Below are 14,227 nucleotides of genomic sequence, written 5' to 3' on the forward strand. Positions count from 1 at the left end.
GTTTGCATATTATTACATGTAAACAGAGAAATGCCAGTTTTTTAAGGTATAAAAGATGAATAGATATTAATTAACAGTGGCGGATCCAGGGGGAGGGGGTGGGGGGGGGTTGGGCTTCAGGAAACACCCCAAGCCTAAGAAGTTTCTTTAAAAATCATGTATTTTCACCATTTTCCTCAATTTTGCCCCACCTGTAAACCTCCCCAGGAAATTTGGAAAAGTTCTCCTGCTGGAATCATGCTATTGAAATAGGTTGAATATCAAATAAACGTAATTATAAGATTCCATTACGAAAATGATATCATCAGTTTTCAAGAACATGCGCATCCGTCATCTAGCCGTTCCGTTTCCGTTCTCGTTTTTTACTTACTCCCTAACCGGAAGTTGACATTGGCATGGACGCATGAAACGAAAGATGAATATCAGGACAGTACTCGAAGTTCTCTGTGTGTTTGCGTGTCTAGATCTAAGACTTACTGAATGCAAAAAGAAGGAGGACGATGCATTTAATGTCGGTATAAATGATACACCCGATTTTCAGGCATCAAAACCTGTCAGGTAAACAGGAGCACTAGACTGCTAGAAGTAACTGTTCTTACACGTCAGCTGTAATTGATGCCAACGCTGATATTATCACAGGGGTTCTTCCCTAATACAATGTACCTCGCCACAGAAACAAATCATACGGCTGGGGTGTCTTTATACCGTTTTAATGGAATCTTAGTTATGCTAAAAAATGGGAACAGGCAAATATAAATATAGGAGGCACGGTAGAATAGTGGTAGGACGCCGGACTCGTGATTGAAGGGTTGGTGGCGGGTTTGCTGCACGCCACTGTGTTGTATCTTTGAGCAAGATACTTTACTCCATGTGTTCCAGTCTACTTCGCTGTAAATGAATACGTGGCAGTGCTAGAATTGTACAATGCTAGAGCTCTGTGAGCGCCGAAATGGGAGCACCGCCTGTATACTCCTGTTGGCTGGTTGCAAAGGCCCTATATAACCACGAATAATAATTTGTGAACCGCTTGCTTTGAGATGATCTACGAACTAGGTTGACTTGTGATAAAGCGGTATATAAAAACCTCTTATCATTATTATTATTATTATAGAAGTAATTCCTGTTTATGTATTACACAGCCAATCGTTTGCTTTCTGTGATAATGCCATGGGTATGGTACTGCACATTGTATTACATGGTCTGCCTTGATAAAGAGGTGAATGATGCAATACTCTTTTTCAAAGCAGATACCCTTGTGTTTCCATACATGTGTATTTAATAATGAATGACATGTGTTGTGAAGCACAGGGGTTTGTTACAAATGTCTAATACATACATGCTATACTGATATGGTTCACAGCACACCTAAGCATACGCCATGTTCAGATGTGCTGTGATGCATATCAGTATAGCATATATATTTATATATGTGTGTTAGCCATTAATTTATAACGAACCCCTATGATCAGGGCAGGGGTAGAATCATTTTGACTAGAGGTGTCATTGCCCATACTCATGAGTGATTGATATAAGTTACTGTTGAAAAAATTGTTCCATCATTATTCACGATAATTTTGTACATGTAGTTAAGGTTTATAAATTATTTCAGTAACAACTATTAAATTAAATATAATAGTTTAATACATACTTCGCCTTCAACCATGTTATTGTGCCATAATGTATACTGTTATGTTTCATATGGAATTAACTGGGCATGCATGCACCATGACCGTGTCACATATATGGAAGGATGCAGTGAGATAATAGAGTTAAATATTGAAAAGAATACAACTTTCTGATATATATGCAGCTAATGGAACAGGATGTGGAATTCTGTCAACTTGATAGGAAAGCTGATAAGAAATTCATAATTGTTCATAGTGCTGTTCATGCATGATACAGAATAACAATAAATATAAATTTTGTTGAATTTTACACAGTTTTTTTTTTCATGCTATAGATACCTGTTGTACAATGTGAATCCCGGTGAGGGATTTAACCTGAGGAGGGATGTCTACATACGTGTGGCAAATCTTGTCAAACTTCTAAACGATGATGAACCATGGGCACTGGTGTTGCCACCCTGGGGCAGGATCTACCACTGGCAGACAAGGGAGATAAGTCAGATAAAGCTTCCTTGGTCCCTCTTCTTCGACCTTGAAAGCCTAAGGAGACACATACCTGTCCTGGAGTTTGAGGAGTTTTTAGCAGGTACACATTGCATTTAGTCTATAGCTTCAGGAAAGCTTGATATGTATCACTAGGGAATAGTTTTAGGGAATTTTCCTTGCAAAGGGGGTAGAAATTACCCTTTTTGCGAGGAAAATTCCCCATTCCCGGTAGGATTTCCCCATTCATGGTAGGACTTTTCTGTGAAATTTCCCCCCAGGCACGACGTATATATATATACTTCTTCGTAGTTTCAATAGTTGCACTGAGCTGAGATATAAATGGTCCAGACTATGGAGTGGTTTACCTTCTGGAGTGGATATGATAATTTAAATTAGCAATTTGATTATGATTTCACAAACAAATTTGTCTATATATGTATTTACATATACAAATAGTGATATTCAATGCAGAAAACTGATGAATAAATTTCTACCATATCTGTACATTGCACAAAGAAAAGATCTGTTAATCCAGGCTGTATTTCCACAAAGGATTTTAATACCATAATGTTGGCATACACTCTCCTTTTTGTCAATTTGTACTTTCCTGTGTGTTAATCTAAAATATTATCTGTGTTGTTATTAGCTTTTTGTTGACAAAGACCTATTTATGTGTAGACCTAAATTTTAAACTTACCTGTGTGTTAACCCACATTTATCTTTGTGTCAACCTTAAATTACCTGTGTGATGACCTAGACTTACCTGTGTGTTGACCTAGACTTATATTACCTGTGTGTTGACCCAGAGTTTACCTTTGTGATTACCTACACTTACCTTTGTGTTGGTCTAGACTTTTCTGTGTGTCATCAACCCAGATTTACCTGTTTATCTATATGTATATTTCTGTACGCCTATATGCAATATGCATTTGGTAATAAATTGAATTGAATTGACCCAGATTTACCTGTTTATTGACCTAGACTTAATTGTGTGTTGACAGTGAGTGAAAAGCCTATGATAGAGGAGGTTTACTACCTACAAAGATACAAGGAGGGCTGGACCAAATGGGAAGAGAAGATGGACATTCGTGAGTGTCTGGACAAACATGGCTATTCCAAGGTCAGTACCACATGTTAATTATAAGTAATTATCTACTTTCTTGAAAAATAAGCATTCCCCCCCCCCCCAAAAAAAAAATTCCAATCATTAATGTTTTTGGTTTTAAATTCATTCCAAAAATAGGTTTATTTTTAATTGAAAATTTATCTAGTTCAGAAAGTTTGAGTTTTTCCTGTTCAAAAGTATTTTTCAAAACCTAAAATGGTAAAATTTTACCTCAAAAATATGGTTTTACATCAAGATTTTTCCAAAATCAGACTAGAGAAAATTTCTGACAATATCCTTGAAAACAACACTGACATTTTGGTTAATTTTCACATTTCTTATTCTTTGATTGGTTTGGACTGATTCATGTTGATTCTTTTTAGCAAATTAGTTAATACTGTCTCTTTAAAGGGCAAATAAATGTTAACAACCTAAGAAGTAAAATTAGGAAAAGTCAAATTTGAATCAGGTTTCATTGTTCTTGCTAAAAACTGTTTGAAAATATAATTCTGTTTACACATTGTAAAATACAATTCTGTTTACATATTATAAAATATATTTCTTTTAACATATTATAGAATATAATTCTGTTTACATATAATGACTTGGACTTACCATGTAATAAATTACAAACACCTAGTACATAGACTGAGTATGGATTTATGCCAAATGGCCTAGATGATTCATTTGATTGAAGCCTCGTCAGCTAACACTTCAAAAATCTCCTTGTCAGGGTAAAGACAGTCGCTGGCATCACTGGTTCTTCGGGTACGGAGATGACGTCTACGCCAACAAGTTTGAATGCATGTCATACATGGGACATGCAGGCTTTATCAAACCTTTTCTTATGCACAATTCATCAGCCAGGTAAGTTTCATAATCACTTTTTCAATAGAATACCAGTAAGCCAATGTATGGAAATAATTTAACCAGTTATTTTATTGCTCTTGTATCCAAAATTTAAAGTAGACAATGGAAATTAGATATATATGTAGTCTTAGTTTATGAGATTTTAACATGATGAATATCTGCAACCTTGGTGTCCTCCATGTACATCACATTTCACCACCCGTGTCTATAGTATTTTACCACCAGGTGTCATCTATTTATCCAGTATTATGAGAAGTCCTTTTTTATTTTTATACAACCAATAACATTTTCTATGTGACGTCTCGATGACTAGTACGATATGTACACTGTCACCTTCATCAGACAAATGACCAGTGAAGCGTATGCACACAAATGTGTAAAATGTGTACGAGATGTACGACTTCTCATAATCCATACTTACCAACCTGAAGAAAATGTTTAAGGATATTTAACCAGTAGTTTACTACCAAGTGTCAGCCTGGTATATAAAATATAGTAATTAATCGCCAGGTGTCACCATTGTATGCAGTAGTTTACCACCAGGTGTCACCCTTGTATACAGTAGTTACCACCAAGTGTCACCATTGTATGCAGTAGTTTACCACCAGGTGTCACCCTTGCATACAGTAGTTACCACCAGGTGTCACCATTGTATGCAGTAGTTTACCACCAGGTGTCACCCTTGTATACAGTAGTTACCACCAGGTGTCACCCTTGTATCCTGTAGCTTATCACCAGGCGTCACCATTGTATGCAGTAGTTATCTAAAGGTGTCATCCTTGTATACAATAGTTTACCACCAGGTGTCACCATTGTATGCAGTAGGTTACCACCAGGTATCACCCTTGTATCCTGTAGCTTACCACCAGGCGTCACCATTGTATGCAGTAGTTATCTAAAGGTGTCATCCTTGTATACAATAGTTTACCACCAGGTGTCACCCTTGTATACAGTAGGTTACCACCAGGTGTCACCATTGTATCCTGTAGCTTACCACCAGACGTCACCATTGTATACTGTAGCTTACCACCAGGTGTCACCCTTGTATACAGTAGTTACCACCAGGTGTCACCATTGTATACTGTAGCTTACCACCAGGTGTCACCATTGTATATAGTAGTTACCACCAGGTGTCACCCTTGTATACAGTAGTTTGCCACCAAATATCACCCTTGTATACAGTAGTTACCACCAGGTGTCACCATTGTATACAGTAGGTTACCACCAGGTGTCACCATTGTATACAATAGTTACCACCAGATGTCACCCTTGTATACAGTAGTTACCACCAGGTGTCAATATTGTATACTGCAACTTACCACCAGGTGTCACCATTGTATATAGTAGTTACCACCAGGTGTCACCCTTGTATACAGTAGTTTACCACCAGGTGTCACCATTGTATACTGTAGCTTACCCCCAGGTGTCACCATTGTATATAGTAGTTACCACCAGATGTCACCCTTGTATACAATAGTTTACAACCAGATGTCACCCTTGTATACAATAGTTTACCACTAGGTGTCACCCTTGTATACAATAGTTTACCACCAGGTGTCACCCTTGTATACAGTAGTTTACCACCAGGTGTCACCCTTGTATACAATAGTTTACCACCAAATGTCACCCTTGTATACAATAGTTTACCGGCAGATGTCACCCTTGTATACAATAGTTTACCACCAGGTGTCACCCTTGTATACAGTAGGTTGCCACCAGGTGTCACCCTTGTAAACAAGAGTTTACCACCAGGTGTCACCCATGTATACAATAGTTTACCGGCAGATGCCACCCTTGTATACAATAGTTTGGCGGCAGATGTCACCCTTGTATTCAATAATTTACCACTAGGTTTCACCCTTGTATACAATAGTTTAACGGCAGATGTCACCCTTGTATAGAATAGTTTACCACCAGGTGTCGCCCTTGTATACAGGAGGTTACCACCAGTTGTCACCCTTGTATACAGTAGTTTACCACCAGGTGGCACCCTTGTATACAGGAGGTTCCCACCAGGTGTCACCCTTGTATACAGTAGTTACCACCAGGTGTCAACATTGTATACAGAAATTTACCACTAAGTTTCATACTTACATACAATTGTGCACCACAAATTGTCACCCAATGGTTTCCTTTTAATTTAGTATGAAAAATATCTAATGACCACACTTAATCATTTTTTGACTGACCCTTGGCTTGATCCCACCTAACCATCAAGTGACAAACCAATGAGGTCACATTATAAGTGTCCTTTGACCTCACATAATCATTGAGTGAAATGATCATTGACCCAGCAAGAACATCTAGTGATTTCACCTTAACTTCCCCTGGTCATTTAGGTACAAACCCTTGACCTCATCTGATCATCTAATCAGACCAAGGACAAATTCTTGACCTTACAACTACATAATTCTGGTCCGACTGACCCAACACCTTGTCCGTTATACCTAATGATTAATCATCTGCCTACCAAACCCATCCTGACTTGTGACACTGAGCGTACTGACCACACAATGTTAACACTGACCAATACTTTGTAGGTCAGTGATGGTGGATAGAGCCGAGACACTTTTACATGACCACTTTGGCCAAACGCGTAGCTGGGAAGTAAGTTTGGTGGTTGGTCAGCTCTCTATCTGCCTGCACACTGTAACATCTGTAGCATGATAGCCAAAGCAAAAATGCACAGAATCACACATATTCAAAGTAGAATTTTTGCTGGACAAAAACAACTGTTCCGTAAATTTTATTTTGCCAGATAGTTATTTTTTAATTCAATCCTTTTAGGCCAACATGTCTGAGGTATTCAGGGTTTTTTTGGGGTTTTTTTTACAGTTAAAATATTTTTGATCAAACCAGGTTACCTATATTTTGTATTTAATGCTATGTCTAAAGAACATTAATTATACCATCTTCAAAAGATGCCATCAAAAGACAAAAATGTATTGTATAGCAATCTCTCTGCTTCAAAGAAAATTATGAAATAACTGCAGATGATAATAAATGCACAATTAAACCTGACAGTAACTGACATTGGCTTATTATTGACGAAAAATATTCCTTTAGATTCATCCGACTACAAAATTGTTTGACCTTGAGATAATATAGATTAATCATGAATATATGCTACAAATAAGTAAAAGCTAGTTGAATTAATAAAAGTATGATAGAAAAAAAAATTGACATAATCTGAGTAAAAGCTTTATTTAATTTTCACGATTTTATGCGAAGATAGGTTTACCCTGGTATTTCTTTCAATGAATAGATATCAAGTTATAAAGTAGTAGTAAACATTCTTCAATTTTGTGTATAACCAATGCAATGCAAAACTGTTAGGTTTTAAACTTTTTTTTGCCTCCTGTAGTTAGCTGCATGTTGAGAGTAAAAACAAATGCAAAAGTCACATCAGTCAATATGTTTTAGCTTCTTACAATAGCCTGCATGCTGAAGGGTAACACGTTAGATTTCTTCTGATTATGTATTTTTCTAAATTCGTTTTATTCCCCATTCACGATGAATCACCTCATTATGCAATAGCTTGCCTGCTTGGGTGTACATGAGTTAGAAAGCAACAAAAGCATGGTGAATTTCATTTGACATACATTTTCACATCTTTTCTATCTTTCCACCTTTTTCCCCTGCTTTTTATCTCCCTTGATTAACTATTTACAGTGAAGCTTCGTTAATTCAGCCACCTTCATTACCAGCGATAGTAGCTGGATTGTCAGACAACTGTGCATGTGTTATTATAAAATAAAAATTGTGTAATGAAAAGTATGTATAGGTTTGATTTAACTCAATGTTTCAATGAGGCTTGACTGTACATGATTGTCATAGCCTGCAGTTAGGGTGGAGATCACACCTGTAGTTAGGGTGGAGGTCACACCTGTAGTTAGGGTGGAGGTCACACCTGTAGTTAGGATAGATGTCACACCTGTAGTAAGGGTGGAGGTCCTGTAGTTAGGGTAGTTTTAGGTGGATACATGTAGGTCACACCTGTAGTATTAGCTGTACATGATTGTCATAGCCTGCAGTTAGGGAGGAGATCACACCTGTAGTTAGGGTGGAGGTCACACCTGTAGTTAGGGTGGATGTCACAACTGTAGTTAGGGTGGAGGTCAAACCTGTAGTTAGGGTAGAGGTCACACCTGTAGTTAGGGTGGAGGTCACACCTGTAGTTAGGGTGGAGGTCACACCTGTAGTTAGGATAGATGTCACACCTGTAGTAAGGGTGGAGGTCCTGTAGTTAGGGTAGTTTTAGGTGGATACATGTAGGTCACACCTGTAGTATTAGGTGGATACATGTAGGTCACACCTGTAGTATTAGGTGGATACATGTAGGTCACACCTGTAGTATTAGGTGGATACATGTAGGTCACACCTGTAGTATTAGGTGGATACATGTAGGTCACACCTGTAGTATTAGGTGGATACATGTAGGTCACACCTGTAGTATTAGGTGGATACATGTAGGTCACACCTGTAGTATTAGGTGGATACATGTAGGTCACACCTGTAGTATTAGGTGGATACATGTAGGTCACACCTGTAGTATTAGGTGGATACATGTAGGTCACACCTGTAGTATTAGGTGGATACATGTAGGTCACACCTGTAGTATTAGGTGGATACATGTAGGTCACACCTGTAGTATTAGGTGGATACATGTAGGTCACACCTGTAGTATTAGGTGGATACATGTAGGTCACACCTGTAGTATTAGGTGGATACATGTAGGTCACACCTGTAGTATTAGGTGGATACATGTAGGTCACACCTGTAGTATTAGGTGGATACATGTAGGTCACACCTGTAGTATTAGGTGGATACATGTAGGTCACACCTGTAGTATTAGGTGGATACATGTAGGTCACACCTGTAGTATTAGGTGGATACATGTAGGTCACACCTGTAGTATTAGGTGGATACATGTAGGTCACACCTGTAGTATTAGGTGGATACATGTAGGTCACACCTGTAGTATTAGGTGGATACATGTAGGTCACACCTGTAGTATTAGGTGGATACATGTAGGTCACACCTGTAGTATTAGGTGGATACATGTAGGTCACACCTGTAGTATTAGGTGGATACATGTAGGTCACACCTGTAGTATTAGGTGGATACATGTAGGTCACACCTGTAGTATTAGGTGGATACATGTAGGTCACACCTGTAGTATTAGGTGGATACATGTAGGTCACACCTGTAGTATTAGGTGGATACATGTAGGTCACACCTGTAGTATTAGGTGGATACATGTAGGTCACACCTGTAGTATTAGGTGGATACATGTAGGTCACACCTGTAGTATTAGGTGGATACATGTAGGTCACACCTGTAGTATTAGGTGGATACATGTAGGTCACACCTGTAGTATTAGGTGGATACATGTAGGTCACACCTGTAGTATTAGGTGGATACATGTAGGTCACACCTGTAGTATTAGGTGGATACATGTAGGTCACACCTGTAGTATTAGGTGGATACATGTAGGTCACACCTGTAGTATTAGGTGGATACATGTAGGTCACACCTGTAGTATTAGGTGGATACATGTAGGTCACACCTGTAGTATTAGGTGGATACATGTAGGTCACACCTGTAGTATTAGGTGGATACATGTAGGTCACACCTGTAGTATTAGGTGGATACATGTAGGTCACACCTGTAGTATTAGGTGGATACATGTAGGTCACACCTGTAGTATTAGGTGGATACATGTAGGTCACACCTGTAGTATTAGGTGGATACATGTAGGTCACACCTGTAGTATTAGGTGGATACATGTAGGTCACACCTGTAGTATTAGGTGGATACATGTAGGTCACACCTGTAGTATTAGGTGGATACATGTAGGTCACACCTGTAGTATTAGGTGGATACATGTAGGTCACACCTGTAGTATTAGGTGGATACATGTAGGCCACACCTGTAGTATTAGGTGGATACATGTAGGTCACACCTGTAGTATAAGGTGGATACATGTAGGTCACACCTGTAGTATTAGGTGGATACATGTAGCTCACACCTTTAGTATATATTAGGTACTTTTCACGCCTGTAATATTAGGAAGATAGTTCACACTTGTAGCATAAGGTATTGTCTCACCTTTAAAATTATGGGGAAGTGGTACCATTTTTATAAAGGTTGAGGACACACCTGTTGTATTACTATTAAAAATTAGTCCTACCTTCAGTATTAGGTGATACGAGTAGTGATACCTGAGTGTGGTATTGGGAGTAATGGTCACACCTGTTGTGTTACTAATAACAATTAGTCCTACCTTCAGTATTAGGTGATACTAGTAGTCACACCTGTGGTATTGGGAGTAATGGTCACACCTGTTGTATTGCATATAATTGAAACATGGAGTACAAGGTATAATGGTCACATCTGTAAACGTTACATAGTAGGCCTAGTCTGCACACCTGCAATTGGGGAAGTGGTGATACCTGTAGTGTAAGGTAGTGGTCACACCTGTAATTAAGGTAGTGATCACACCTGTAATTGAGATGGTGGTCACACCTGTAGTACATGTATCTAAATAGTCACATTTGTGGTATTGTGCTCCCTGTAGTATATACATGTAGGTAGTGGTTACACCTGAAATAAAGGTAGTGGTCACACCTGTAATTGAGGTAGTGGTAACACCTGTAATTAAGGTAATGGTCACAACTGCAATTACGGTAGTAGTCATACCTGTAATTAAGGTAGTAGTCATACTTGTAATTAAGGTAGTGGTCACACCTGTAATCAGAGTGGTTCTTTGTACACACCTGTCATACTAACCTTTCCCCTCTACAGGTCTGTATTCCTGGACAGGGCTGAGTCACTCATCCATGGCCAGTACAGTGAGTGGTCTCCCCTTTACTGGAGTGTAAGTGTTGCACACATCTTCTGTCGCAATTCCAAAATTAATCATGTACGATGAAGAATTGTGGTTTCACAGGAATTTATGATCAAGTATCACATATCTTTAAGTGACTAAACATATATTGTTGGCTTCATAACTTTGATGAGAAGTTCTTTAAAAGCATTTTTTTCTATGTTCAAATCTGAATTAAATCTGAATTTCAGAACTTGGGATAAGTGGGACTTGTGTAAGTCTATGGACCATAATCTCTATACTGTGACACCTAGACTTACTCAAGTCCCTGACCCAATGAATGAAATACACATGTAATTCTTTTTATCATGATTAATTATGGAATTGTGTTAAATTCAAAGTGTTTCTGTGTGCTTCATACTTAATACTGATATGTTTTACACCCTAGAATTATTATTCATTCACAGAATGTGACATTAACTGTTAACACTTAACATTAGTGCTAGGCTTCTGGCCTCTTCTGCATTGTAAGCATGACGAACATACCATAATAATACTAATAATAATAATATACAACATTTGATATTTGGCCCTATATAGCTAGAATTAGCCACTCTAAAGTGCTTTACAGTATATAGATATACAATTTATACAATCAATACAATTGGCATATACATTAATCAATACAATTTTGAGGAATTCGCAGGAGCTGCCTTATCATGATCAGGCACTAACTTCTAGTCCTATGCCACCTGGCTAATATCTCCCTGTGTATATGCCTGCATGTGTCCTGGAGATGTATTGTGTATGCTTTCATCATTTTACCCAGCATGTGTTGCTGCTGCTCGTGATGTACCTGATGTCTGCTAGCTACATTGTATAGTTTGTCATTACCCAGTATACTCCGTCTGATATTGAATTTACTGTTAAATGTATACGTATAACTACAAAATGTGCCACTAATTTCAAGCTTGTTTTTTAATATCTAATTATAACATGACACGTTTTTGGTTCATTGATATGTATTGATACTGATACATGAAATCTATCAATTGAATGATGTACTCATTTCTTATTTTTTCATGATAACACATCTTTGAATTGACATCAAAGTTTTACTTTCTTCACAAACAATATTCGTATTAAATGTTTCTATGTAGAGTCATAGCTTGGCGAAGGGACCAGTCGATGTAGAAAGTAAAACTTTGATGTCAAATATTTCCAAACTGATGAATCTTATTGAGGATATTACTTTGAATTATTAAAAATTCAATTGAATTATAAAAAATTAAATTGAATTCATAAACAACACCAAACCACAGCCTGATGATATAGCACCTGTCTTAATTGTCAAGTCTTGCCTTGAGAGTCAATTCATCAATCCCTTGAGGAAGTCCAATTTCTTAATTGATGGGTATATTTATATGATTATAAATCATGTAAAAATGATTTCACCAGATTTAAAACTACAAGGAAATTCAGCCATTTGGCTATGAAAGTTATTATTCTATTATTTCTCCCGAGAGTCGATCCTAATAATGTTACTAACGTGTAGGCGAAGCTGAAAGTTTCGTTAAAAATAAATAACAGCGTGAAATTTATTTCAATAGGGAAAGATTTTTAAGTGTAAATAATAAATAAACATATATACAGGTATATATTCATTTCCATCCTCGGTCTCAGAAGGAAATCACACGTTTTGAGTGTGTTTTCCCCCCTTTGAAACCGAGGATGATTCATTACAAACTTTATCAGTTATTTAAAATTATATTCCATAATTGTAAAAATCAAATAATTATAGTAACATTATATTAACTGTGCAGTAATCCTGAATTATTCTGATAACTCATAATGGCGTATGACTATCTATCATGATGTATTTGTATAATGTTTCACAGGGCAGGAGAAGTATGGTATTTGCCAAACATCTGAGGGACATTGGAGACAATTTCCGGGAGAAATATCTCGGCTCTACAGACAAGAAGGATAAAACTGTACTGGATGACTGGACAAAAATGAATGTAATGTATATACTATCCAGACCGCCTACAATTACGTATAAGATATAGAGAATAAGTCTCTCTCCAGAGACTGATTCTAAATTATAGATATTTTGTCAATGGATAATTTTAAAACTCTAAAGCATCAGGTGAAAGTATCTTCAGTTCGAAGAGCAATGTAGCTGCCTTGATGTTTAAGCCATTCTGTTGATGAAACATATTTGGTGTCGTGACTATATTGAATTACAATTTTTTTATTTATAAATTATTTTAATAAATTCAAAATTAGGATGGTGTATCTTGAATTATTTAAAATAGTGTTAACTTTAAACTCAAATTGATGTCATTTCATAAAGGACAGTACATTTCTCTTAATGTCACGAGTCATTTTTCAGAGGAAAACATGTTTTAAAGGGGTATGTGATGTAAAAAGAGATACCGTTTTTGTATCAAAATAAAGTATTTATATCTTTACTACCGTATTAAAAACGAAAATTTTGGAATATCTAAGTAACGGTAATCCCTTGTCATAACATTTAGCATGAATCAAAGCATGGTCAGAAGAAATGCTTTAACAGATAATTGGACTGTCATGTCCAACTTAAAAATAACATTCCATTTAAGCCCTTACAGATAACTTTTAGATGTGGCATATATTAGATTATTGTTGGTAAACATGACATTATAAGGAGTTTATGTCAAATTACTTGATATGAAACTAAATTACAATTGTCGTCCGTCGTTCGTCCTTCAACAATTTTTGTTATCGCTATTTCTCAGAAAGTACAGGAGGGGTCTTTCTCAAATTTTATATGGAGGTTCCCTAATTGGTCTGTAGTTGTGCATTTTTAGGTCACCTGAGCTTTAGCTCAAGTGACCTATTGCTATCCGTTTTCGTCCGTCGTCGTCCGTCGTCCGTCGTACGTCGTACGTCGTCCGTCGTCCGTCGTCCGTCGTCCGTTAACATTTTACATTTCAAACTTAAAGTCAAGTTCTGCTGGGCCGATTGAACTGAAAGTTGATAGGAATGATCGCCTCATGGTCCTGACAAAGTGTTGTTATTTTTCGGGTCGATCAGAAATCCAATATGGCCGCCACGGCCGCCATTTTGAAAACCTATTTCAAACTTAAAGTCAAGTTCTGCTGGACCGATTGAACTGAAAGTTGGTAGGAATGATCGCCTCATGGTCCTGACAAAGTGTTGTTATTTTTCGGGTCGATCAGAAATCCAATATGGCCGCCACGGCCGCCATTTTGAAAACCTATTTCAAACTTAAAGTCAAGTTCTGCTGGACCGATTGAACTGAAAGTT

At 37.4% G+C, this 14,227-nt stretch overlaps 1 protein-coding gene across 3 annotated transcripts in view; it reads left to right on the plus strand.

The window, feature by feature from the left end:
- Positions 1-383: 383 nt before the first annotated feature.
- LOC110467436 (GDP-fucose protein O-fucosyltransferase 2-like) overlaps positions 384-14,227 on the plus strand; it is a 23,335-nt gene continuing 9,491 nt past the window's right edge. For 2 of the 3 annotated variants that reach the window (XM_021524602.1, XM_021524603.1), the window contains exons 1-6: positions 384-558; positions 1,961-2,211; positions 3,113-3,231; positions 3,950-4,083; positions 6,627-6,693; positions 12,814-12,936. In XM_021524602.1, coding sequence (XP_021380277.1) covers positions 404-558; positions 1,961-2,211; positions 3,113-3,231; positions 3,950-4,083; positions 6,627-6,693; positions 12,814-12,936 — 849 coding nt within the window. In that variant the 5' untranslated portion in view covers positions 384-403. Of the gene's footprint in view, positions 559-1,960; positions 2,212-3,112; positions 3,232-3,949; positions 4,084-6,626; positions 6,694-10,893; positions 10,967-12,813; positions 12,937-14,227 lie in introns of all 3 variants that reach the window. The other variant, XM_021524601.1, reaches the window with a different exon arrangement.

The sequence above is a fragment of the Mizuhopecten yessoensis genome, unplaced genomic scaffold (genome assembly GCF_002113885.1).
Source record: "Mizuhopecten yessoensis strain PY_sf001 unplaced genomic scaffold, ASM211388v2 scaffold11173, whole genome shotgun sequence".
Taxonomy (NCBI): Eukaryota; Metazoa; Mollusca; class Bivalvia; order Pectinida; family Pectinidae; genus Mizuhopecten; species Mizuhopecten yessoensis.